The sequence below is a fragment of the Myxocyprinus asiaticus genome, chromosome 5 (assembly GCF_019703515.2).
Source record: "Myxocyprinus asiaticus isolate MX2 ecotype Aquarium Trade chromosome 5, UBuf_Myxa_2, whole genome shotgun sequence".
Lineage (NCBI taxonomy): Eukaryota > Metazoa > Chordata > Actinopteri > Cypriniformes > Catostomidae > Myxocyprinus > Myxocyprinus asiaticus.
In genome coordinates, this window is record NC_059348.1 from 17,011,132 (window position 1) to 17,037,883 (window position 26,752).

Below are 26,752 nucleotides of genomic sequence, written 5' to 3' on the forward strand. Positions count from 1 at the left end.
ATGGGAGATGAAAATGAACTGCTCGGAGCTTCTGAGTTTATCAAAGGTAATTATTATTAGTTATTACAGTAATAGGATAAGTTAGCTGTAGGATACCTATATAGCTTATGAGTAAAAAGTTAAAAGGCAGATCGCTATTACAACCCATTTTCTAGGCTACCTAGGTATCATATGTAGCCTAAATGTCTTAAATATCCATGTCTTAGCATATTTTAGACGCACTTAATACAACCCCAATTCTGAAAAAGTTGGGACAGTATGAAAAATGCTAATAAAAGCACAAATTTGTGATTTGAAAATTATATTTACCCTTTGCTATATTGAAAGCACCACAACTATACATTGTTTTTCCATGTGAATTTCATTGTTTGTTTTTTTAATGTACAGAAATTTCAAATCAGATGATTGCAACACACTCCAAAAAAGTTGGGACAGTCGAGTGTTTACCACTGTGAAACATCACCATTTCTTCTAATAACACTTATTAAGCATTTGGGCACTGAAGACACAAGTTTGCTAAGTTTAGAAAGTGGAATTTTCCCCCATTCATCCATTATGTATCTTTAGCTGCACAATTGTACGGGGTCTTTGTTGCCATCTAATGCGCTTAATAATGCGCCACACATTCTCAATTGGAGATGGTCAGGACTGCAATCAGGCCAATCTAGCACCCACACTCTCTGCTTATTCGGCCAGTATGTGGTTTGAAGTTGTCCTGCTGGAAAATGCAGGGACTTCCCTGGAAAAGACGGTGCTGGATGGCAGTATTTGTACGTATCTGTCTGCATTAATGGTGCCCTCACAGATTTGCGAGTTGCCCATGCCATGGGCACTGACACACCCTTGGCACATACAGACACTGGCTTTTGGACCTGACGCTGATAACAGCTTGGATGGCCCTTTTCCTCTTTAGCCCGGATAACACGACGGTTGTGTTTTTCAAAAACTATTTGAATTATGGACTCATCGGACCAAAAAACACGGTTCCACTGTTCTACTTTCTATCTAAGATGAGACCGAGCCCAGAGATGTCAGCAGCACTTCTGGACAGTGTTGATGTATGGCTTCTGCTTTACATAGTAAAGTCTTAACTTGCATCTGTTGATGTAGTGGCGAGTGGTGTTGACTAACAAAGGTTTACTAAAGTAATCCCAAACCCATGTTCATGATATCTATTACAGATGAATGATGTTTTTTAAGACAGTGACGTCTGAGGGATCAGAGAACACGCGCATTCAGAAGTGGTTTTGCCCTTCACGCAGATTTGACCAGATTCTTTGAAACTTTTAACTATATTGTGCACTGTAGAGGGTGAAATGTCCAAAATCCTTCCAATTAGTCTTTGGGGAACATTGTTCTCAAAGTGCTGGATTATTTGCTGAAGCATCTGGCAAACTGACAAGTCTCGAATGATCCTTGCTCTTGAAGGACTAGGCTGTTTTTGGAGGCTCCTTATATACTATGACATGATTGCCTCACCTGTTTAATATCTCTTGTTTCACATTGCCTTGTTATTTCAGCTTGTCAAATTGTTATTAGTCTTAAATTGCCCCTGTCTCAAATTTTTTGGAGTGTGTTGCAATCATCTGATTTGAAATTACTGTACATTTTCAAAAAACAATGAAATTCACAAGTAAAACGTCATATAATGTGTAGTTGTGGTGCTTTCAATAAAGCGTGAATATAAATTACAAATCACTCCTTTTTGTTTTTATTATCATTTTCAGGAATGGGGTTGTACATTTATTTACCTTATAATTATATATATATATATATATATATATATATATATATATATATATATATATATATATATATATATACTGCAATACTTATATGATCAGTTCAAGTTCATTCAATTCTCAAGATATATGAAATTATATGCGTCAGAGTTTCATGACATTTTGAATGTTACATTTTGAAACTTGTGATGTGTAAATGTAATAGGTTAATATTTGTTAATTTCATAATAAATTGTCACCATAAATTTACATTGCATGTTTATCTTTAAGTTTTTAGAATTTAGTCCAGTACAAATCGACAGTATAGAGTCAATCTTTCTGCATGTACAGTAAGGGATTTAAGTTTCATCCTAATTTATTTTTATTTCCCTTAATTGTGATCCTTTTTCCAGATCGTCTGTATTTTGCTACTCTTAGAAGCAAACCAAAGAGCACAGCAAATACTCATTTCTTCTGCACAGATGATGAATTTATTTATGAAAAGTGAGTCATCAGTTCTGAATTTAGGCCACTCAATGGTTTTATCACTGGTGGCAAATTTAGTAAATTTAGAGTCTATTTGCTCTAACAAGTCTCATACTGAGATCAAATGTTTTGTAAAAGAGGTTTGAGTGAACAGTTTATAGTATTTGCATGAAATTAGAATTAGAAATAAGATATAGATGTTAGATGAAAGAGTTAAAATCATAACTATAGAATAGCCTCACATAAAAATACCTCTCATCTTTTGTCATTGTGGTATTTTTTGTCCAATTTTTTGATTGTTAACGCTCATTATTTAATAATGATTACTTTATGGCACATTTCTGTTCTCAGCTTTTATGCAGATTTTGGACCCCTTAATCTAGCAATGCTGTACAGATACTGCTGTAAACTAAACAAAAAACTAAAGGTAAGATAATTTTCTTCTCTTTGCTATCCATACCATAATTTAAATAGCTCAGTGTTTGTATCACACAGCTGTTTTTGTCATATTCCTGTGGGTTTCACCAGGTATTCATATAATTTTTTATAGGTTGTTTTGCATTTTCATTGTTAGACATTGATAAGAACATTTTATACATGCACACAGTAGTTGCCTAAAAGTATTTTTTATTATAATGTTTTTTTTTTTTGGAAAATGTTGCAGTGGGACACTAAAATCATTCAAACATTTCCCTCTTGTCCCAAGGAGAAAAAATGTTTTGCATAATGCAGCACTTGAACTATAACAGAGAACAAATAACAGTGCTGAGGCCACTGGATTTACATTTTCTTGGATGAATCATAGATTACAGATTATTGGAAATACAGAGAGAGTCTTGGAAACAGAGAGAGTTGATCCCCTGCAGATAGATAGATTAAGCCCGGCTTTGCACTGAAATAAATTAAAATAAAAAATGACCATTAGTTCAGTATTAAAGAGTCTTATAAGATGTGTAGATCACCACCCTCCAGAGTCGACAGTAACAGGCTTAAAATAATAGTTCACCCAAAAATGAAAGTTCTCACATCATTTACTCACCCTCATGCCATTCCAGATGTGTATGACTTTCTTTCTTCTGCAGAACATAAATGAAGATTTCTAGAAGAATATCTCAGCTCTTTTGGTCCATACAATATAACTGAATGCTGGCCAGAACTTTGAAGCTCCAAAAAAAACACATAAAGGCTGTGTAAAATTAATCCATATGACTTCAGTGGTTAAAATCCATGTCTTCTGAAGTGATCCAATCAGTTTTGGGTGAGAACTGGCCAAAATGTAACTATAAATCTTGACAGCAGTCTCCTTGGCAATCATGACTTCAAGCTTGATTACACTTCCTAGCGCCACCTAGCACTCTGCGAATGCACCAATCACTAGGAAGTGTAATTGAAATCATGACTGTGCCTAGAGACTGCAATGCATGGATGTGCAAAATTAAGAATTTCAGAATTAACTCCCTTTCAATTCAAGAGTTGGAATTTTAATTGAATTGGGCATGCCCCACAGGAAGTTGAATTGGAATTTGAGTTGGAATGAGAGGAAGTGGAATTTACTGATTTGCAATTCAAAGAAACTCAATACATCATTAAAAAAATATTTTAACATTGCCATCAAAAGATTTTGTTTTTGCTGTACAGCACCAGAAATAGTCTACCACATTGTTTTCAGATAACTTCATGAAAATAGATTCAAAATTAGAGCATTCCTGTAAATGAAGTGTTCTTCTACCATGGTCCATAAAATGAAAATGCATTAAATATTATGAAACAAATTAAATACAATTTTATGTAGGTGGCATTTTAAACATTATTGCTTGTTTATTGTGATAAACATAATCAGTAACATCATTATTACTTGTTTTATGACATTATTAAGTTATTATATTTACTATTCATAATACATATTGTAAGAAGTGATGTGTTTGTAGAACTTAATTTCTTTAAATTTGCATTGCTTTTGTATTAAGTCGAATTAATCCACTTCATTTTAATTAAATTAACTGAACTTAAAATGTCAACCTGCCAAGACTTTTAATTATTAGCTGTACATATTACATATTAATTTGATAAATTTAACAAATACATATTTAAATTAAGTAACTTTAAGAAGAAAGAAATGTCCATAATTTACATGGTTTTAAACTGTTAAATATTCTGAGCATCTCATGTGCATTTATATAAACATATATTTCACGGAAAGTGATGTGCTTGCCATCTTAAAGTAATAATTTCACATTTGTACTCATCATATGAATGCTTATGAGAGAAAAAAAAAATATATAAAGAATTTTAAAAAGACCTTGACATTAAACACGACAAGGGTTACAATCAACAAATTGATAATTTTGTTAGAGAAACAAACTCATTCTGACATCGCAAAACATCAAGTTACCTACCGTGACAAAATCAGCAACAACAATGTTAACAAAACCATGCAAATGGCCAAAAACATGCAACCATAATATATTATTCATGCCCCAGTGCATGCTGGGGAGAGGGTAAATGGAACTAAACCACAAACATTTTGTGTAGGCCAATTTGAACTCAAAAACATGCATTCATCCAAATCCCTGCTTATTAAATGAAACCAAAGCTGCGGATATATACATTTTTTTTTTTTTTTTTACAAAAAATAAATAAATAAGTAAAAATTAGTAAATCTTTAAGTGCTTTTTCAGTATTGTTTACTTGACATAAAATTTTTTATAGTGTGATATTTCTAGAATACCCATTTGTCATGCATATGATATGATAACCTGTTTCATGTTATACTGAAAAATCAGATGAATTTCTTTGAACTCCATTTTAATTTAATTGGAATTCATTCTTTTCTGAATGGTGCACAACCCTGCTGCAATTGCCAGATGTACAGTGAAAAAAAGAGGGTTTTTTTCTGTTCTTACCAAAATCCGATTGGATGTCTTCAGAAGACATGGATTAAACCACTGGAATCAATTACTTTCATGCTGCCTTTATCTGCTTTTTGGACCTTCATAGATGAACGATTCCTTTAAAGGTCAACTGCGAGACTACAGTTCTGATTATAATAAATCACAAGCAGTATTTGTAGTGAGCAGGAGAGAGTGCTCTATTGCTGCTTCATGTGAGTTACACTTCTCTGTATAAATGAAGATAGAGACAGAAGTTTCTGGCATGAATTAAAGAAAAATCTGAGCTTTAGTGGCTTTCTCCTGAAATGACTTGCTTAGTTTTTGGAATTGACACATAAAGGGTGTCATGTTGAGATTTTACTTGTGCATCCTGTGAATGTACAGTGTCACCAGAAAGTAATTGGACACTTAATCCTTTCTCAAAAGTGTATGGATTTAATTACAAACCAAGTGACATCTGCAAACAAATGATGTTCGAGCTTTTCACAGAACTAACTTTACTTTCCTTAAGTAAACTAATGGTGGCTCACAGCAAGAAGGTCCTGAGTTCAAGTCCTGGCTCAACTGGGCCTTTCTGTGTGGAGTTTGCTTGTTCTCCTTGTGTTTGCATGGGTGTGCTCTGGTCTCCTCCACAAGTTCAAAAACCTGCAGGCTTACTGGGTGCAATTTTTGGCTGTCGTGCAAGCTCCCGACCAATTTTTTTCCAGTCGGGAGAGATCGTGTGGAAATCGTTGGCACTCGTCTGGTCGCAGCTCGCATCGTGTGAGAGGAATTACGAGCGGAGCCGAGCGGTTTACGAGCAGCTCACAACCTCCTGATAATTTTTAAAACTGTCTAAAAAAGTTGGCCGCTGTCGGCTTGAATTCGTGAGGTGAGTGCGGTTAAACGAGCCGATTTGGTGATCTACCTGAAGTTGACCAATCAGGAGAAGATGTTACAACTCACACGATCAATGAAAATTGAGTGTTCATGAAGCTTTTACACATTTGGAGAAAATGGTCGAGTTAAAACTGTTTTTCCCATATTATTCATGACCACATCACTGGGAATGATTCTGCAGAATTGCCATGCTGTTCTCTGTTCTTCAAACATATAATTAGCCATAGGGGTTGCGAAAACAAATCTTTATCACTCTAATGGACGACATGGTCTATTTTTATTCGTCATACTTGTATTCGTTTCAGTTCTAGGGTGACATTTAGGGGGGTATAGCATTGTTATAATTGTATATACATGATAGTGGATATGTGAGAGAGATTTTTCAACTCCCCATGCGCGAGTCTGGTGATACCAAGGATGAAAGTTCAACCTGTCAATCAACCGCAGCGCTAAAACAAGATTTTTAAACTTTGCTACGTGTGACTTTAAAGCGCATTTACATGGACAAGACTTCTTTAGCATGTCTGCTATCAGCATGCAAGCAGTGACACAGATGAGAAGGACGTAGCCTACATCTAAAGCTGAGTAATACAGGTTCTCCACTAAAATAACTCAGAATTCTGCACTAAATGTCATGTTTGCACTTAGATTAAATCCATGTATAAAGGTGCGTGAATTTTCCACTTTCTATTTAATCTTGTTCATTTTGTGCGCTTTATTATCAAGCAGTACTGGCAGCAACACACTGTTGTTATGATTGATGTATGCAGCCATGAAATCACACAGCCTCCCTTCAAAATCTGAATCTGTCAAATGTCAGACAGCATTTGTAATAATTATCCATATATTTTTTAAATAGGCAGTTGAGTTTTCAGCTAATGCAGCCCCTGGCCATGCCAGTCTTCTTTTCATTTCTAAATCGCTAGCTACAAGGAATGACAGCAATGTCCTCCTCTGGTTTTATGTCTTATAATGATAAATAGCGCAAAAATTTGTGCGATTGGTCCAGAATTCGGCAGGTCATAAAGTCGTGTTCCACTGCATCTGTACGACTATCAGATAAACTGACCCGTAACGTGTGCATGGGCTCACGACCTCCTGACTGTAAGAACTTGCACCGTGTTTGTCCGGCTTTAATTGGAGACCCTAAATTGCCTGTAGGTGTGAGTAAGAGTATGTTTGTGTTGTGTGTCTGTGTTGCCCTGTGATGGACTGGGCACCTGTACAGGGTGTTTCCCTGCCTTCGCCCCAAGACAGCTGGGATAGGCTCCAGCACTACCCACGACCCTGCATAGGACAAGCGGCTATAGAAGATGGATGGGTGGATGTACTGGCCCCGCCTCATCCTGATACCTGCCGTCATCGTGTGAATGCTTAACATGTGTATTAATTAAATGAAACCAAAGCTGCGGATGTTTACATTAAGTAATTTCCATTTAAAGTGGGCAATCCACTTTTACAGATCAATTGAGTAGTGTTGCAAAGACTGCCTTCTTCTGTACAAGACATTATATATGCAGTACCATTCTTCAGAAAATGTGAAACCAAAAGCAAAATTTAAGAAAGCAAAAAAGCATATAATAAATTAGAGCATGTGCTATTATTGTAACATCCATTACACTGAATGTACTTAATGTGTGTTTTGTGCATTTCTGCAGTCTTTCACTCTGTCTAGAAAACGTATCATCCACTACACCAGTTATGACCAACGAAAGAGAGCCAATGCAGCCGTCCTCATTAGTGCTTATGCAGTGAGTTGCTATCTTTCACTGACCTTAGAAGTTGATATTTTATTAATTGTTGATTTTAACTCTCAAGTTCCCTATCTGTCACTCACTCGACGTTGGTGTCGATGTAGTGACACTAGGGGTCACTCTTGGGAGCCCGAGACACCTCTGGTCTTTGATAAAAGGCCAATAAAAATTGTCGAGTGGTATTTGCATGCCACTCCCCCGAACATACGGGTATAAAAGGAGCTGGTATGCAACCACTCATTCAGATTTTCTCTTCGGAGCCGAACGGTCACGCTCACTGAGCTGAATACTACTGTTCATTCACCTCTGCTAGATCTGACGGCGCATTTCAGCGGCTTCTCCCTCCTCTGCACTGGTGTACTGCAGAGAATGCCCCTAGGCGCTTCGGCAGAAAAACTAGAGAGTATATTTTCTGAAAGAGCATTTTTCCCCTCTAAAAGAGTATATATTTCTCTAAAAGAGCGCACACACAGAATGTCTTTTTAAAGACGCGTCTTTTTAAAGATGCTTTTCCGATTGTGTGTTATTCCTGGTTGTGCTCGTTATCTCTCGCCTTCTAACAGTCACGATCACTGTCTTTCGTGTCTGGGCACTGCTCACGCGGAGACAGCGTTCGTGGATGGTCATGTTCTCATTGCGAGAATATGTCCATGGCGATGTTGCGGTCGCGGCTCGCCTTCGTAAGAAAGCGAGCCACCCCAGAGGCTCCCGCCTCGGTCCTTTTACCCACGGGTTTGAGGCCAGCGCGGCTAGCACTGGGGGTGATTTTTGGACCCCAATGGGACCGCCTCTGCCGGGTATCCCACCGCGGGCCTCCCATTCCCCAGCACGCTCGTCTGCCCCGATCGGGCTTCCGGGTGAGTCCGCCGGCTCGTCTCATGGCGAGTTCGACCTCTTGTTCGGAGCCCGCGAAAGTGATGAGCTCTCGAGCGCAGCATCGGAGAGCGGGCTCATCCAGTCGGAAGCCTCAGCTGGGCTCCTCCCTTCGGGGTCGATCGCCCAGTCACAGGCTGATGCGGAGATGACGACATGCTTTCCCGGGCAGCCGTGAGCGTCGGTTAGAGTGGATTTCACCGCTCTTCCCTGAACCCTCGTGGCTCGGTGATTGGTTCCTGGGCTCGCTGCGCCGCTCAAAGCCATGCCCCGCCCCGTTCCTTTCTTCCCGGAAGTGCATGAAGAGCTGACAAGGTCGCGGGAGGCACTTTTTACTGCCCGGTCCCGATCTTTTCAGCTTCACTGCTCTCACTACCCTCGATGGTGGGGCGGCCAAGGGTTATTCGGCAATCCCCCAGTGGATAAAGGCGCTCGCGGTGCACCTATGCCCGCAGAGCGCCGCCACCTGGCGCGGGTGCCCAAAGCCCCCGTCCAAGGCCTGTAGGTTTACGTAGTCTCTGACGGCCAAGGCCTACGGTGCCGCTGGGCAAGCCGCCTCCGCCCTGCACGCCATGGCTCTCCTGCAAGTCCGCCAAGGCGCTAAAGGAATTGCACGAGGGTAGTTCCGCCCCGGGATTGATGCAGGAACTGCGCTCGGTGACCGACCTCGCTCTCCGAGCGACGGAGCTCACGGCGCGGTCTCTCGGGCGGACGATGGCCACACTAGTGGTCCAGGAGCGCCACCTTTGGCTCAACCTGGTCGAGATGGGTGAGGCCGACAAGACACGATTCCTTGCTGCCCCCATTTCCCAGGCGGGCCTATTTGGTGACACCGTCGAGGACTTTGCCCAGCAGTTCTCGATGGTAGAGCAGTAGATGGATGCTAGCCGGCATATCCTGCCCCGGTGCGGCTCAAGATCCCGCACCCCATCTACTCATCGCCAAGGGCATCCCCCTGCGGTGACTGCACCGGCTCCGCCGCAGCCTGCCCCTTCGGCCTGGCCCCGGCATGGAGGGGCCAGGCCTTTTTGTTACCTTTTGCATTTAATTGCGCTGCATGCCCAAGTGGCTGCAGTACTCAAGAGCTCAGCAAGAGTGGTTTCCTTGTTCCCTGGGTCACGTATCCGGTGTGTACGGCTGGCATCACGACCACCGTCCACCACTCCATTTGGCAGGTTGGCGCTCCAGCGGCGGTCTCCCGCCCTGAGCGCCCAGCTGTGGCACAAATCCGCCCCCGATGTGACAGTCTCCATGGGTCACGAGGACAGGCCTCTTCCTCCCCCGTCCCAGGCTGTTCCGGGGGTGGTCACAAGGAGCCAGGTAAGTGCTTCGATGTCCTCGGACTCAGCACGGCCACGACGTGGTGTGGCACCTCAAGCTCCGCCCCGCCGTGAGGCCCCACCTGCCGGTACATCCGATGACATTGTCCCTTTGGTCCCCCTTGCGCGGAACTTGGACACATGGCTTGCTCCTTCCAGTCCGTCACGAGGGCTGGTCCGGACCGCCCGACTCGGCTGCGTGATTCACTTCGCCGGGCATTTGCCCAGGTTCAGCGGTGTCCACTTCACCTTGGTGAAAGACGAAAACGTTGCTACCTTTCGCGGAGATTGCTACCCTCCTATGGAAGGATGCGATAGAACCTGTCCCTCCAGCCGAGATGAAGAAAGGGTTTTACAGCCCCTACTTCATTGTACCGAAAAAAGGCGGTGGGTTGCGGCCAATCTTGGACCTGCGAGTACTGAACCGGGCTTTACACAGACTCCCATTCAAGATGCTGACGCAAAGACACATTCTAGCGAGCGTCCGGCATCAAGATTGGTTCACGGCGGTAGACCCGAAGGATGCGTACTTTCACATCTCGATCCTTCCTCAACACAGACCCTTCCTGCGGTTCGCATTCGAGGGTCAGGCGTATCAGTACAAGTCCTCCCTTTCGGCTGTCTCCTCGCGTCTTTACGAAGATCGCAGAGGCTGCCCTTGCCCCGTCAAGGGAGGTGGGCATTCGCATTCTCAACTATCTCGACGACTGGCTAATCTTAGCTCACTCTTGAGACGTGTTATGCGCACACAGGGACCTGGTGCTCTCACACCTCAGCCGACCAGGGCTTCGGGTCAACTGGGAAAAGAGCAAGCTCCTTCCAGTTCAGAGCATCTCTTTTCTCGGTTTGGAGTTGGACTCAGTCTCCTTGACGGCGCACCTTACGAACGAGTGCACCCAGTCGGTGCTGGCCTGTTTGAAGGCGTTCAAACAGAAAACAGCAGTTCCACTGAAACTTTTTCAGAGGCTCCTGGGGCATATGGCATCCTCGGTGGTGGCCACCCCGCTCAGGTTGATGCATATGAGGCCGCTTCAGCACTGGCTCCAGACTCGAGTCCCGAGACGGGCATGGCGCCACGGGACACACCGCGTGGCTATTACGTCGGTCTGTCACCATCTTTTCAGCCCTTGGACCGACCTCTCGTTTCTACGAGCAGGTGTTCCCCTAGAACTGGTCTCCAGGCGTGTCGTGGTCATGACAGACGCCTCCAAAATGGGCTGGGGCGCTGTTGGCAACGGGCACGCAGCCGCCGGCCTCTGGACGGGTCCGCGGCTGCATTGGCACATCAACTGCCTCGAGTTACTGGCACTTCTGCTCGCCCTGCAGAGGTTCCGGCTATTGATCCAGGGCAAGCACGTGCTAGTTCGGACAGACAGCACGGCAGCGGTAACATATGTCAACCGCCAAGGCGGTCTGCGCTCCCGCTGTATGTCACAACTCGCCCGCCATCTCCTCCAACGGAGTCAGCACCTCAAGTCGCTGCAAGCCACTCACATCCCGGGCAACCTCAACACTTCGGCGGACGCACCGTCACAACAGGTTACCCTCAAGGGAGAGTGAAGACTCCACTTTCAGGTGGTCCAGCTGATTCGGAGTCGATTCGACAGGCACAGGTGCACCTGTTCGCCTCCCAAGAATCCTCCCCACTGCCTGCTCTGGTACGCCCTGACCGAGGCCTTCCTCGGCATAGACACGCTGGCACACAGCTGGTCCCCTGGCATTCGCAAATATGCGTTTTCCCCCAGTGAGCCTGCTTGCACAGACCCTGTGCAAGGTCAGGGAGGACTAGGAGAAGGTCGTCCTGGTAAGCACCCTACTGGCCCGCCCAGATGTGGTGCTTGGACCTCACGCTCCTTGTGACAGCTCCCCCTGGGCAAATTTCCCTGAGGTAGGACCTTCTTTCTCAGGGAAGGGGCACCATCTGGCACCCGTGCCCAGACCTCTGGAATCTCCATGTCTGGCCCCTGGACGGGATGCGGAAGACCTAAGCTGTCTCCCATCTGCGATGGTAGACACGTTCACTCAGGCTAGGGCTCCCTCTACGAGGCGCCTGTATGCCTTTTAAGTGGCATCTGTTCGCTAAGTGGTGTTCTTCCCGTCGGGAAGACCGCAGAGATGCGCAGTCAGATCAGTGCTTTCCTTCCTGCAAGAGAGGTTGGAAGGGAGGCTGTCCCCTTCCACCTTGAAGGTGTACGTTGCTGCCATAGCAGCGCACCACGACGCAGTCGACGGTAAGTCCTTAGGGAAGCATGATCTGATCATCAGGTTCCTAAGAGGCGCCAGGAGGCTGAATCCCTCCAGGCCGCGCCTCGTTCCCTCATCGGACCTCTGCAGTTTTTCAGGGTCTACAGAGAGCCCCCTTTGAGCTTTGCAGTCAGCCGAGCTTAAGACACTCTCCTTAAGACTGCCCTCCAGACTGCGCTCACTTCCATCAAGAGGGTAGGTGACCTGCAAGCGTTCTCTGTCAGCGAAACGTGCCTGGAGTTCGGTCCGGGCTATTCTCACGTGATCCTGAGACCCCGACCGGGCTATGTGCCCAAGGTTCCCACCTCTCCTTTTAGGGACCAGGTGGTGAACCTGCAAGCGCTGCCCCAGGAGGAGGCAGACTCAGCCCTGTCGTTGCTGTGTCCAGTGCACGCTTTACGCATCTATTTGGATCGCACGCAGAGCTTTAGAATCTCTGAACAGCTCTTTGTCTGCTTTGGTGCACAGCGGAAAGGAAGCGCTGTCTCCAAGCAGAGGATTGCCCACTGGCTCATTGACGCCATAACTATGGCATATCTCGCCCAAAACATGCCACCCCCGGTAGGGCTGCGAGCCCATTCTACCCGTTGTGTAGCGGCTTCTTGGGCCCTGGCCAGAGGTGCCTCTCTAACAGACATTTGCAGAGCAGCGGGCTGGGCAACACCCAACACCTTTGCAAGGTTCTACAACCTCCGGGTGGAACCGGTTTTGTCCCAGGTAGTGGCACGCAACACAAGCGGATAAGCCCGGGATAGCCGGCCGGGTGTATCGCTTGCACATAGCGCCTTCCACCTCCTTTTGAGCTGAAGACGTGCGCTGTTAATTCCCAGTAGTGTTCACAAAAGTTGTTCCCTGGTTGGCTTCCTCCGAGCCCTGTGGCATTCGAGTTGCCGGCCCAGTACACGTGCTAACTAATAGCCCGGTTCTGGGGTAGGTGCTCCGCATGTGGCGGTTCCCTGTAAGGCTAACCCCATGCGATCTATTTCTTCCGCTAATTAATTTCCCTGCTGGCAAACTGCGTCTTCCTTGGGCAGAGCCCCTCTGCCCCAGTCTCCATGTTGTAGTAACTCCTCCCCCATTGGGCAGGATCTACCTTGAAGGCTCTCCACATGGTTGGAAAGACCATGTGACATATTCTTCCACTTAAATATCCCCCCCTCTCTTGGGGCGAGGTGTGGTCTCCGCGGTGTCCTCCCCTTGGGAGGGACACCCCCCGACTAGACCTGGCGGCCCAGTCAGATAATCCCCCTTCTTTTTTAGGGAGTGGAAAAAGAGAAGGGGAAAAGAGGCCACGACTGGGTTAAGCCTGTCTCTATCTTTGGGTAGTCGACTTGTCCCCAAAAAGGGCCGTTCAACACTCATAACTGTGTTGGGGGAGGTTACGTGTCAACCTGGTGTGCTGGCTATGAGGCATACAGCAAGTCTGCCCACCACACACCGCCAGTTCACCTAACACAGTTCAGCCTTGTGGCGTTTTGTATAGGGACCCCTAGTGTCACTACATCGACACCAACGTCGAGTGAGTGACAGATAGGGAACGTCATGGTTACTGGTGTAACCTCCGTTCCCTGAAAGAGGGAACGAGACGTTGGTCCCTCCTGCCACAACGCTGAACTACCCGCTGAAATGGCCGGACCTTATATCGGCTCCTCAGCGTAAAACCTGAATGAGTGGTTGCATACCAGCTCCTTTTATACCCGTATGTTCGGGGGAGTGGCATGCAAATACCACTCGCCAATTTTCATTGGCCTTTTATCAAAGACCAGAGGTGTCTCGGGCTCCCAAGAGTGACCCCTAGTGTCACTACATCGACACCAACGTCTCGTTCCCTCCATCAGGGAACGGAGGTTACACCAGTAACCATGACGTTCTGTTCTGAGATACCCAAAGGCATTTTAATATCTCAAGAAACATACTTAACATTTATTAGGATGATATTTCTTGACTTTTTCCAATCTTATGAGAGCTGATTATAAAGTACATTTCAAATTTGAGAATTTAATCCTGGATAACTGTTACATTACTTCTGTTTGAGGTCTCAGAAACCGCATGCATAAAACATGAATAAATGCAATGAATTTTCACATACTCTGATTTTCTGATTGGTATACACACTGTATAAGTACATTCCTGCCAGTTGTCTATTTGGATTTGTTTTAATTATTATTATTTTTTTTATAATTTGTTTTTCCTCTTAAATGAACAGTGTGTTTTTATTGTTTCTATATTATTTATTTACTGCATATTGGCATTGAATTCAGAGTTTTTGTGTATAAGACAAGCAGAAGAGCAGAGCACCTGTGTTTGCCAGTTGATCAGCGCCACTAACACGCTGGATTGTTCAGCAGCAGTGACTGAAAAAAAGACAAAAAGCTCTTATTTAATTGGTCTGTCAGTTTTATCACAGTTAGAAGGGGAAAAAATCTGACTGCTCTCCTTCAGATTGTTGGTGGACAATTTGTCAGATTCTATGCAAATAGAACCATAGGAATCCATTACTCATATTCAAAAGCTTGCTCGGAACGAACATTCACACTGAAAATATGGGATTGGTGTGAATAGGCCTTACTGGGCAATGACAAGATATGCACAGACAAAACTGGTTCTAAGGTGTAAAGAATGAGCTATTCACACTGAGTTTAACCCATTTTTCAGAGTCTGTCCTGAGAGAAATTGTTAGTCATCTTTGCTCATGCTTTTCTCCAGATAATCTATTTAAAGAGAACTCCAGAGGAGGTTTACCAGGCCCTTATCTCTGGAACCAGTGTGTCATACCTGTCCTTCAGGTGAGAAGCTACACACACGGTCTGAAACAACGTCACATTCTAATGATCATGTGTCAGGGTTTAAATTGTGCCAGAATGATGTGAAACTGGTTCCAGCACCTTTGATTAAAATACATTATATCTACAGTATATCTATACACTCCTGGGCAAAAAAAGAAATGATCCAAGCTATCTGTCTATCTGTCTGTCCGTCCGTCCATCCGACCATCCATATTAATGTTGCCCTGTAGTCTGTGGCCTACACTGGTAGAGGAAACATATTGTTTTCTAACCAACTGCTTATATAATACTTTCACAAAAGGTTTTTTTTGTTGTTGTTGTTTTTTTTTGGGTGTCATGTCATGTCTTACCTATGGTACAAAAATCACTACCAGATTTTGAGGTTCCTTCAACTCCAAAATCATCATACTAGTAAATACCTCACTACATTAGACTGTTATTATGCAGGTAATACTGAGGGACCAACAGTTGTATAGCTATTTCCTCTTTACAAAAATAATATGATTTGGATTCAACTTACATCATCAATTTAACGCCTTTTTATATTCATACAGAGATGCTGCTTTTGGGAACTGCACATATAATCTAACCATTTTAGACTGTTTACAAGGAATCCGCAAGGTAAGTATATTAAAGGAGGTGGTTTTGCATGGCTTTCCTCTGCTATAGCAGCACCACCTGTTTTAACTGTGAATATTTTGCAAGGGGAATGTGCAGCATTGTTGACCCATTAGTTAGGTGTTAGGTTATACAGGTGCTTTCGGACAATGCCTGGAATGCGTAGACGTGGAATGCACTTCTTCCCCAGTGCATAATCTTTTAGTCCAATTATCTGTCTTTTCAATGGTGACACAGAAGAATGAACTGACACATTGTATAACAGATGGATTACATAAGGACTTTCCACACAATGTGATAATGAACAGGAAGCACACAAAAAAAGAGGAAAATTAGTGTTTGGAGAGTTTTAAGAAAATAAGCATATTACAGTTAGGATGATTGTGCGTGTAATAGAGATATAATTTGTCAGGGTAGGATAGAGCACAACCTTATCAGTTTGTTATGTCCTTATACCCATAAATTATGAATGTTTTATTATAGCTTAAGTAAAAATTACTGGATATATTGTATAATTGGCTCCTTTTCAAGATACACTCCCTTAGAAGAAATTAGATTTCTAGTACACATTAAAGTAAGACAAATGCATAATTTGTTGCCCATGAAATGTTCATCAATTGATTTTAATAATATGAAAAAATCATTTTTATCCCTTCAGGCCCTGCAGCATGGCTTCTTTGACTTTGAGAATTTTGATGTTGAAGAATATGAACATTATGAGGTATCAGTTACCTTTTTGAGCGGCATTCTGTAGTCAAATACGCTAAACTGTTTTACTAACTGTTGTCTAGGGAACTGATTTTCTACATAGCTGTGCTAGTTTCATGTCACTCGTATCACTGCAATGTCTTTTCCTTTTCACAAAATAAAAAACAATTATAACCCAAAACCTATACTATAAGTTAATTTGTTTATTTATTTGGTATTAACAGGATAATGTGCAGTCAGACATCCATTAATTTTAGCAAATTAAAGCCCTCCAGGGTGATGAAAGACCCCTCTGCTTCACGTTAAGGTCCTAATTACCTTGTCTGATTTATTTTGTGATCTTCCCTTCTCACCTTTCACATTTGAAGTGTGTGGAAAATGGTGACTTTAACTGGATTGTGCCAGGAAAACTGTTGGCCTTCAGTGGACCTCATCCCAAGAGCAAAATAGAGAATGGTGAGCTGATTTGCTCCCTATATGTCAAAAGATCATGTTAAAACAGAACTTGAAGATGTAGTTATAGAAAAACATTGAAAATGGTTTGTCAGACCAGTGCAGTGGTGATTAAACCCTTTTCATCAACAAATGAAGAGAGTTACTCATTGTAGCAATTGAACAACTCACATCAAAAACACTTGATAACACTGTTTTGGCTGTATTAGGTTATCTGCTCCACGCCCCTGAAGCATACTTCCCCTACTTCTGCCAGCAAAATGTCACAGACGTGGTACGACTGAACAAGAAAATCTATGAAGGTCGGCGCTTCACAGATGCCGGGTTTGAGCATCACGACTTGTTCTTCATAGATGGCACTACACCTAGTGATTTGATCACAAGATGCTTTCTGCACATCTGTGAGAGTGCAAAGGGTGCTGTAGCTGTCCACTGCAAGGGTGAGAGGATCTAAATATTTATGAAGAAACAGTATCTTGTTCTTGTTTGGGTGGAAGCATTCTATGATCTTGCAACTCTTATGTACAAATAAATGTGTAGATCCAAGCTAATTTCAAAGTAGACATCCACTCGATTCGGTAAAATGTACCGATTTGAACCAGGTTATCACAAACTGAATAAACTAATCTATTTCCCTTTCAGATGCATGGCTCAGAGAGCCAACAATGTATCTAGATAAGCAGCATGTAATGCTCTTCATTTTAATTCAAAAGATTTGATGGTTATCAAAAAGGCTACGTTCACACAATCAGTGTAAACCGTATTTAATAACAGGTGTTACTCTCAAATTGTCCTGTATATACAACAGTTTACAGGAGTGGATAAAAATGTTTGTATGCACAGGCCTTCTAGAGTCTAGAAAATATCCAGACTTTGAATTGCATCTTTAAGGATTTAATTTTGATTCTAAACTGTATGGCATTTCAGAGAACTCCTGCTGCCTTCCTCTCACTTATATGCTCAAACATTGCTGTTCCTTTTGTGCAGTTTAAGCCCCCCCTCCACCCCGTTTTTCCTTATCCACCCAAACACATAAGAGGAGTTTGTCTCGCTCTATGACCAAACAATGCTAATAAAAACAAAAAGGAGTGAATTTAATTGTTTTATTTTAAATATACACTCATATCAAATCTGATGATTGCAACACGCCACAAAATGTTGAGCTGGGCAATTTTGGACTAATAACAATCTGACGAGTTGAAATAACGAGGTGATGTGAAACAGATGTTAAACAGGTGAGGCAATCAGATTTAAGTTAGCCACTTTGGTTATAGAATGCATTTGTCACTTCCTTTAATAACCAAACTGTGTATGAACATAATCATTTTTAATACATTTAACATATTTGTGTGAATGTGAATGCAGCCAAAATGTTAAGTTGAAAAATCTGGTGAAAAAGTGACAAAAAATGTTTAACTTCTCACACTCTTTTCACAGCTGGTCTTGGAAGGACAGGTACTCTGATAGGCTGCTACCTGATGAAGCATTATCGTTTCACAGCACCTGAGGCCATTGCCTGGATAAGAATCTGCAGGCCTGGCTCCATTATTGGACCACAGCAGCACTTTCTCGAACAGTAAGCAGAGAAATAGACAGACTCAGACAGACTGAGACAGAGATAAAACAGCTTATTTATAGGGAAAGTTCACCCAAAAATGAAAATTCTGTCATCATTTATTCCAAACACGGATGACTATCTTTCCTCCGTAAAACACAAAAGGAAGTGTTAGGCAGAATATTAGACTTAAGTCAGCATTCAATTTTATTGTTTTAGGAAGCAGCACAGTATGTGGGTGCAGCATGACCTCCATCATTCAAAACTGAAGCAACAGCATTTGAGACAAAGCCAGCAGCAGGAGAGAGATATTTTCTGTCTCATCTCCAACATGGACGACATATCCATCGACAGCTCCATGCTTAAGCCACAAAGTGTGGATGAGGTGAGATATCTGAGAACTGAGACAGACTGATTCCCATCAATCGCATCCCACATCTGAGTCCACAATACAGTAACACTGTAATGCCACACAGATTTTGAGGTTCAACAAAATCTCCTTTATTGAAGTTACCAAGATGAAATACAGGCAGATCTTATAAACACACATATACAGAACAATCCTTATGACTACTATCTGTGAACTACAAAGCTACATGATGGTAACACACAAACAAGAGCATGCAAATGTGGCAAATACACTGTAAATAGGTAAACAAACACCCCCACAAAGTAATTTCACTCAATTCACATTTTTAGCTGTTTCATTTAACCAAACTCCTGTCAGTACTTGACCAGCCGCAAAGCTGGGTTCCCGATGACGCTACACTGCCCCCAAATGAAAAGGCTGCCATCCCCAGTGGCTCTTAACAATTTAGTGATCTGACATAACATAGTCCTGTAGGAACCCAGCCTGTCACTGTACTCGGCTTGGCCATTGTACCTCATTCGCAATCTGTCCATGCGGGGAAAGAGGTGCTGGCGGTGGCAGCCCCACTTCGTCCATCTATGGCACAGGGCTTGATGCTTATCTGTATTCCTCAGAACCCTCAGTTGTCTGTACCTCCAGTGGTTGGTACGGTGCTAAGCGGTCCCTATGCAGCACCACTGTCCAGTGCCGCCGGGACTTCATACGAACTATGTACACAACATCTGAGATCTTTTTCAAAACTTCACAGGGTCCTAGTCAATGACTATCCAGTTTAGGAGAGCACCCTTTTTTTCTGATGGGGCAGTAAACCCAGCCGACAGAGGTAATCCATACTGGAGCCACAAGGAATTTTTGGCTCTGGAGGTACCCCAAAAATATAATCCATGGGTGTTAGTAGCTCATGCCCAAACATGAGAGCTGCAGGAGTAAGTCCAGTTGACTCCTGCACCGCTGTCCGGTTTGTCCACAGGACCAAAGCCAGGTGTTGGTCCCAATCACACTGATGCTTGCTGGTGAAGATGGTAAGCTGTGGCCATGCCAGCAGCACTCACTATGTGTCCCAGGTACACTGTTTCCCTTCTCAACAGCGTGCATTTCTTGGCACTCAATCCCAAACCGGCCAGACGAATCACTTCAAAGACCTCCCGCAAATTGCACAGTGCCCCTCCAAAGTCCCACGCGTGCACTAGGAGATCGTCCAAATAGACCAAACAGTGGCTGCAAGGAATGTCCCGGTGCTCTTGCTCCATCAGTCTGGTAAACGCCAGATGGTGTCGTTGCAGGCAGATGTAGGCTGTGTAGCGCCCATGTCGATGTCATGTTGCACTAACCCTGTATGTCCTGGGCAGCAAAAATATCCAAATATCCATTCAATAGTCCTTTAAGCTACTCCCATTGATGCATTGCCATAACTTTTGCACTGCTCGACTGGTCTCTACCGACGGGGACTCAGTGGATTCAGGCAAAGTTTTGGCTAGGTCGGGGTGGTAGCACGTCAATGTGTGCTTCCAGATGGTGCAAAAGATCCAGCCCCATTATGCACACGTCCTCTATATCAGTGTGACACAACGTCAGGGTTCGGGTGTGGAAATGAGGAGGCAGGGAGCAGTGACACGCTTCAGGTCAGACTTTTTATTCTCTTGTTTCTTTTTGTGTACAGCATAGATACTTTTTGTTGCTTTTCATTCAGTCAATAATTCACTCTCAACATCAGTATAAATTTCTTCAAAACACTCGTTAGATCATAATCACTCTGTAGATCTCACACCAACACTGTACACTCATTCCCTCTCTCCCTCTCTGGCATGTTTTGGTCGCTTTTGAGGCCTCTCCCCACTATCACTGTAACAAGAAACAGCTGTTAGTAATCATGTTGACAAGCCACACCACTCCCTCTCTCCCACAAACAGACACACACCCATGCCCCCATCACCACAATCAGCCGACTAAACATTGTGCTCAACACTTTCCATGCCTATTTTCACATGAATGGCCTTCTTCCCTTGGAACATGGCTCTCACACCAGTCACTTTCCACATGCACTTTGATGTGGAAGGCCAGCCAGCCAGTTGCGAGGCTGCGGTGCCTGGCAGGATACCCCGGGCGGACAAGACAGATGGTGGAGCCGGTGTCCACGAGGGCTCGGCAGTGGCGACCCTCCATAGTGCATGACATGTAGAGGCCGTAAATCTGACCACCATGGTACATTTTCCATGGAGAGGGGTAGTAGATGAGGTGAACGGCAGTCCCTCCTCCTGGCCACTCTCCTGTATTTTCCCAATGGCGATGGAGGGCATGGTCAAGGTGCCAGAGCCGGGCAGATCCACGCCACATGTCCCAACTCGCCGCAATAGTAGGAGGGCTCCTGCCAGGTTTCTCACCTCCTTGGCCCAAGGGAAGGTGGTGGTAGTTCCATCACATTTCCACCGTGTTGACCTAGCGGACCTCCTCGATTTACCTGATGCCATCCCCGCCGGAGTACCCATGACAGGCTGAAGACAGCCTATGCACACTCTGCCTCCTGGAGTGCCTGCGCCAGGGACTTGGGGGTGGCCAGGCGGACGTACTGCCAGAGTCTTTCAGCATGGAGTCTTTCAGTTTTTCTCCCCCTTTGCCACCACCGTGCACTGTGGGTACCACATCGGGTGTAGAATTGGACATCCACTGTGAGGGACCCCAGACATTCCTTCCCCACCCTCCTTCCTCCAACGGGTAGCTAACTGGTCCCGCCATTGCTTCCGGGTACACCACTCCCCAAAACGTCACTCCAGTGCTTCCACAAGGGTCCCGTAATCCCGATGCTCGACAGGCACAAGATGGAGAAGGATCTGCAGGGCCATACCCTTGAGCACCAAGGCCAGGTGGGCCACTGCGTCTCCTTGCCTCCACCCACCGTGCCAGGTCACCAGCCGATCTGCGCGAGGTATGATTCACCACCTTGGCCCGTGTTCGCACCTTGGAAACCTGTTGCCGCATCCTGAGAAGGTTGAGCCTGGCATGCTTGCTCTCATTCAACAGGAACCCATCTTCCTCCAGGTCCCGGTTGCGGGGGCTCTGAGCTCGAGGCGATCAAGCCGTGGCAGAGACGGGCATCGGCCTCCTGGAACCTGGTGGGTCTCACTGGCTCCAGCCAACTCCCACTGGTCCGATGCCTCAGCAAGACCATGCAAATGTGGCAAATACACTGTAAATAGGTCCACAAACACCCCCACAAAACTGTTTCACTTAAAGCTGCTGTAAGTGATTTTTTTTTTCATGGAGAAGTATGCAAACATTTTCCTACTCCCTTAAAGATATTAATGAAATAAGTGTCCTGAGATATCTCACTGGTCTCTATGACAGCTGTAGACTTTGTAAACAGCAAACAAAAATGTGTCAGCGGACCATGAACATTGAAGCTTTTCACCTGTCAATTATTTTGCTCATTTTAATTTGAAGTGGATCATTGAGGCTATGATTCATAATGTTTGTCAGTTGAGGGCACTATTGTGCCACTGTTAAATCTGACAGCCACAGGAACAAACAATGCTGCTCTTTTGCTCTGTTTTGGTTTCAAAATTATATTTGGAGTGTGGGGTTTTGGAATGAGGGGGCGTGGCTAATACGTGAAAGCTTCAGAACGCTAAAATCGCTTACAGCACCTTTAATTCACATTTTTATCTGGTCAGTCCTTGACCAGCCGCAAAGCATGCTAGGTCACTGATGATGCTACAATATTGATATTGAAACTGTCTTGTCATACTTAGAATAACTACAAAGAAGAGGACATGATTCCCACTCAAGGCGACAAACTATTAGCTTTAAAGGGCCAATGCCAACCGAGATCTACCACCACAATGCTCAGGTATACCCTAAATTACACTAAATAAGAATTTGACTGTAAATTGAGGAAAGTGACGCCATCCAGAGTTTCATTCAAGGCTTACAAAGAAAACACTTACAAATTAATTATGTGGTACTATCAGGGCAATGTGGCAATCAAACATAAAAAAGAAAATAATAATTTGTGTCAGTATACAAAAGTATATAAAAGTAAGACACATTTGGTGACTTTTGTGAGGCTTGGTTTGAATATGATCTTTGATAAACTGTAGGAGTTGCAAAAAAACAGTATGCGAATCCGTTCAAATCTGTGTAATTGTGTTTGACAGACCTTGAAAATTTTGTAATCATTATAATCCACAAGCCTTCAGGAATATATAGAGAGTAAAATAATGGGTTAAAGCCAAATTATTCCACTTACAATTTTTGTTCCTTCCATGCTTATGTATTATTTAAAGTTTAATAATTATTGACCAGTAGACAGCACTGTCACCAAATTGATGTGGTACTCTTAGGCAGTGTTTGAATTGAGTCAGAGCACTTGGGGGGGTCCCCTTACACTGATCACCACCCCCACCCCCCCCACCTCCTTCCACCCCCACTATTATCTCCTAATATCTCCTGGAGATGCCCAACACTAAAAATAGTTTCACTGTTGCCTCATGTTCTTTCTCTGCTTAGTTCTCTGCTCTATTCTCTGCAGTAGCTCGCTATGTTTTCTCTGCTTCATACTGTGTTCATTAAATACACTACATCTCTGACCATGTTACTGCATTGGCACTCTTAAACTCCAATGCATTAATAAAATGAATGTGGGGAAAGATGACAGTGTTGCGGTAGAAAATCGTATGTGGTGGCAGAAATTTTTTTGGTATCTGCTAAAGCATGAGACTGCCTACCCTGTTTGAACTGAATAATTATGTCAGATGCACACAAGACTCCCCAAGAATCCCCACAGGAATCCCTACCAAAAACTCACAAATAATTTGATGCTAAAATGAGTCATTCTGATATTTTAATGAGTTGTAAAACAAGAGGAAGATTTTAGGCTTAATAATATACTATAATTTTTAGAATTTAAAGTAGTCACCATGGCTGAGATTCATAGAGTATAGTAGAGTTATAAATAAGAAATAGCTCAGTGTAAAAGATTGTTTTCTCTTTTGTCAATGTTGTTTATCAGCATAGCTTGTTTATCATCAGCATGGCTTATATTGAGGTAGAACCACTCATCACAGGCACAACATAATATTGGAATAGTGCTTTTAGGGTATTGTGGCACTGACACCTACCAAGTTTCGTTAAAGCTAAAGTTTGTAATTTCTGCACCTCTAGCGTCACCAAACAGAATTGCGAAAATAAACATTGTTTTCAAACAGCCTTTTCACCAGCTTTGTCTGTCATTAATCAAACAAAACAAATATTCCCACCCCAAACTTACATCATTGGTTGAGTCAAAGTTGCCGTGTCGGGTTGCTCAAAACAAACAGACCAATTTTTACTGTGCCAAAGAGACACAGTGTTTATAGTTATTAAAGACTATGAATGGCTTATTTATAGTTGTCTCAGCAAAATAAGCTGATATAGGAGAAAGATCCATAAGATTCCAGTGGTTAAATCCATATCTTCTGAAGCAATCCAATCGATTTTGGATGAAAACAGAACAAAATATCATTAATTTACACTATAAATCTTGACATCAGCAGTCTCCTTGGCGATCATTATTTAAAGCTCGTTTACACTTCATAGCACCATCTTGCCCTCTGTGCATGCATCAAGCACTAGTAAATAATCAAGCTTGAAATCATGATCATGCCTTAGAGACTGCAATGGCAAGATGTACAGTGAAAACGGAGTTACATTTTGGGTCTATTCTTGCAGAAAACCGATTTAATCACTTCAGAAGACATGGATTAACCCACTGATGTCATATGGATTACTTCTATGATGCCTTTATGTGATATTTAGTGCTTCAAAGTTTTAGCTGCCTTTCACTTACATTGTATGGACCAACAGAGCTGAGATATTTTTCAAAAAATCTTCGTACTTGCTCTGCAGAAGCAAGAAAGTCATACACATCTGGGATGGCATGAGGGTTTATAAATGATGAGAGATTTTTCATTTTTGGGTGAACTATTCATTTAAGCTCATTTTAACATCAACTTAATAAAGAGGTACACAATGCAATGAGAAGAAAGATTCCTGCCTTTCATGTGGACACTTCCTTCCTTATATGTCTACATCAATGAATTATTACTGTAACTCTAAATTAAATACTCTACTGAATCCTGATAGATGTTTGTCATTTTCTATTAGTGGGATAGACACAGCTCCAGGCAACATTTCCCCTCCCAAATCTTCCAAAGCTCCTCTTTTTATCTCTTCCTCTCCTGCTTCATGGAGACTAACACGCAGCCCTTCCTCCTCTGCCGGCAACCTTAAAAGGTTGGTACTTTAATGTGTCTGCACAGCTTATGTGATTTAAACTGATTTTAGCATAGATGCTTATCCTTAAAGGGATAGTTCACCCCAAAATTAAAATTCTGTCATCATTTACTCACTCTCATGTTGTTCCAATGGAACACAAAAGGAGATGTTAGGCAGTACTGTATGTTAGTCTCAGTTACCATTCACTTTCATTGCAACTTTTCCCCCATACAATTAAAGTGAATGGTTACTGAAGCTGAACATCTCCTTTTATGTTCTACAGAAGAAAGTCATATTGGTTTGACACAACATGAGGGTGAGGAAATTATTTAAACCAGTTTATTCACCCTGCACAGCTTTAGTCCCCGTTTAGCCCACTCCCTCGGCAACCTCTACGATGACAACAACTTCCATGAAGAAGACAGCAGCACACCACCTCCATCCTTCACTCCCACCCTGTCTCCTGCCGTAACCCAATGCCCCCCAGCACCTCCATCTGGCTTTAGCTTTGGCTACCCCACCACTGATCCCCCACTGCCTCCCTCCCACTTAAACTACAACCAAGAGGTCAATACCAATCTCAACAGCCCAACTGGTGCTAATACTGTAAATGCTACCCGCACAGTCAGACCTATGAACAGAACTGTCTACAGTCTGTACTCCAGGGGCAGGCCAGGCCCACATAAAGGTCCAGTGTGTGCTGGACTCAGTGGGTTTCCAGGACGCTACCTCAGCAAATCCATTCCAGTGAGTGACCGTCTGGCCACCACTTCAACAGCCTCTTTGGTTACTCTTTGGCCCTGGTTTTCACTCACTGTTTATGCTGTTGAGTTCCTCTTAGAGCTCTTTTTTCCTGCTACTAATTTTCCTTCACTTTAGGTTTTCATTATAATTTCCCTTTTTTTTTATTTTGACCTTGATATAAGATTTTGGTAATCAGTATGATTTTATCATTTAAGGAATGAGTAGTTCATTTAAAAATAAAAAGACGTAAGTCCATGTAACTCACATGCTATATTTCAAGTCTTCTGAAGCCATACAGTAGTTTGTGTGACAAACAGACTGAAATTTAATGGTGAAGTCCTCATCCGAGGCACCATATTTGAATGTATAAGAACACAAATGAGATTTGAGAGCTACAGTGGAGGGTACGATTTTCAATGAATAACGACTTCGATATGTTCCTCATATTAGACTTGAGAGTACTATAATAAATTTAGACTGCATTTCCATTTGGGGTGCACTATTCCTTTACTCATCTTTACTTTGACATTTAACTCTTATTAACAGGTGTCTTTATACAAGAAAATTATTATAATAAGACATCAAAGCCAAAACCAAGTATGATCTTAAGGTAGTTAACAGAAGTTTGGTCACCTTAAATTTCAACCTTCTTCTTATCTCAATTGTTCTGTGTTTGGAAGTCGATCACTTTCCCCATCATTACTTTGACTGCACATGCCATTTCATATCCATTTCTTAATGGCAATCTATTTTTCTTTCCCCAGTCCCTTCAGTCTGAATAGGCTCAGTACTAACGCTATGGTAATACACTGATGGTGATCACAGCTGAACTTCTGACCATGGATGGATCATTCCTCATTCTTTCTACAAAGCTCTTAAAATATAAAAAAAATCTCATTCTGGACTCAGTATTCATTAATGATTTTATGAAATGTTTCAACTGTTTTCAAATACTGGTTTCAATTTAGAAAATTACATCTTTTTACAAACAAATTTATTTATTCATTTATATTTTGTCTGCATCCAAAATCAAACGCATCTGGTGGCATTTGTTTTACAGTTTTTCTCAATCGCTTTGGCTCATTTTTTTGAAATAGTCTTA

General features: G+C 43.1%; 1 protein-coding gene across 1 annotated transcript; it reads left to right on the forward strand.

The window, feature by feature from the left end:
* LOC127440379 (dual specificity protein phosphatase CDC14AB-like) lies at positions 1-26,432 on the forward strand. The gene is made up of 15 exons (XM_051696908.1): positions 1-46; positions 2,135-2,225; positions 2,559-2,634; positions 7,636-7,728; positions 14,874-14,953; positions 15,508-15,574; positions 16,230-16,292; positions 16,648-16,735; positions 16,942-17,172; positions 18,170-18,308; positions 18,507-18,672; positions 22,404-22,501; positions 24,796-24,924; positions 25,263-25,653; positions 26,415-26,432. The coding sequence occupies exons 1-15, from the start codon at positions 1-3 to the stop codon at positions 26,430-26,432; spliced, it is 1,776 nt and encodes a 591-aa protein (XP_051552868.1).
* Positions 26,433-26,752: the final 320 nt, after the last annotated feature.

Excerpts from the sequence above, each read along its gene's own strand:
- LOC127440379 (XM_051696908.1), top strand. The coding sequence starts at position 1 with ATGGGAGATGAAAATGAACTGCTCGGAGCTTCTGAGTTTATCAAAG. Across the intron at positions 7,729-14,873 it reads TCCTCATTAGTGCTTATGCA|ATAATCTATTTAAAGAGAAC; the intron begins GTGAGTTGCTAT and ends GCTTTTCTCCAG. Across the intron at positions 17,173-18,169 it reads TGTAGCTGTCCACTGCAAGG|CTGGTCTTGGAAGGACAGGT; the intron begins GTGAGAGGATCT and ends CTCTTTTCACAG.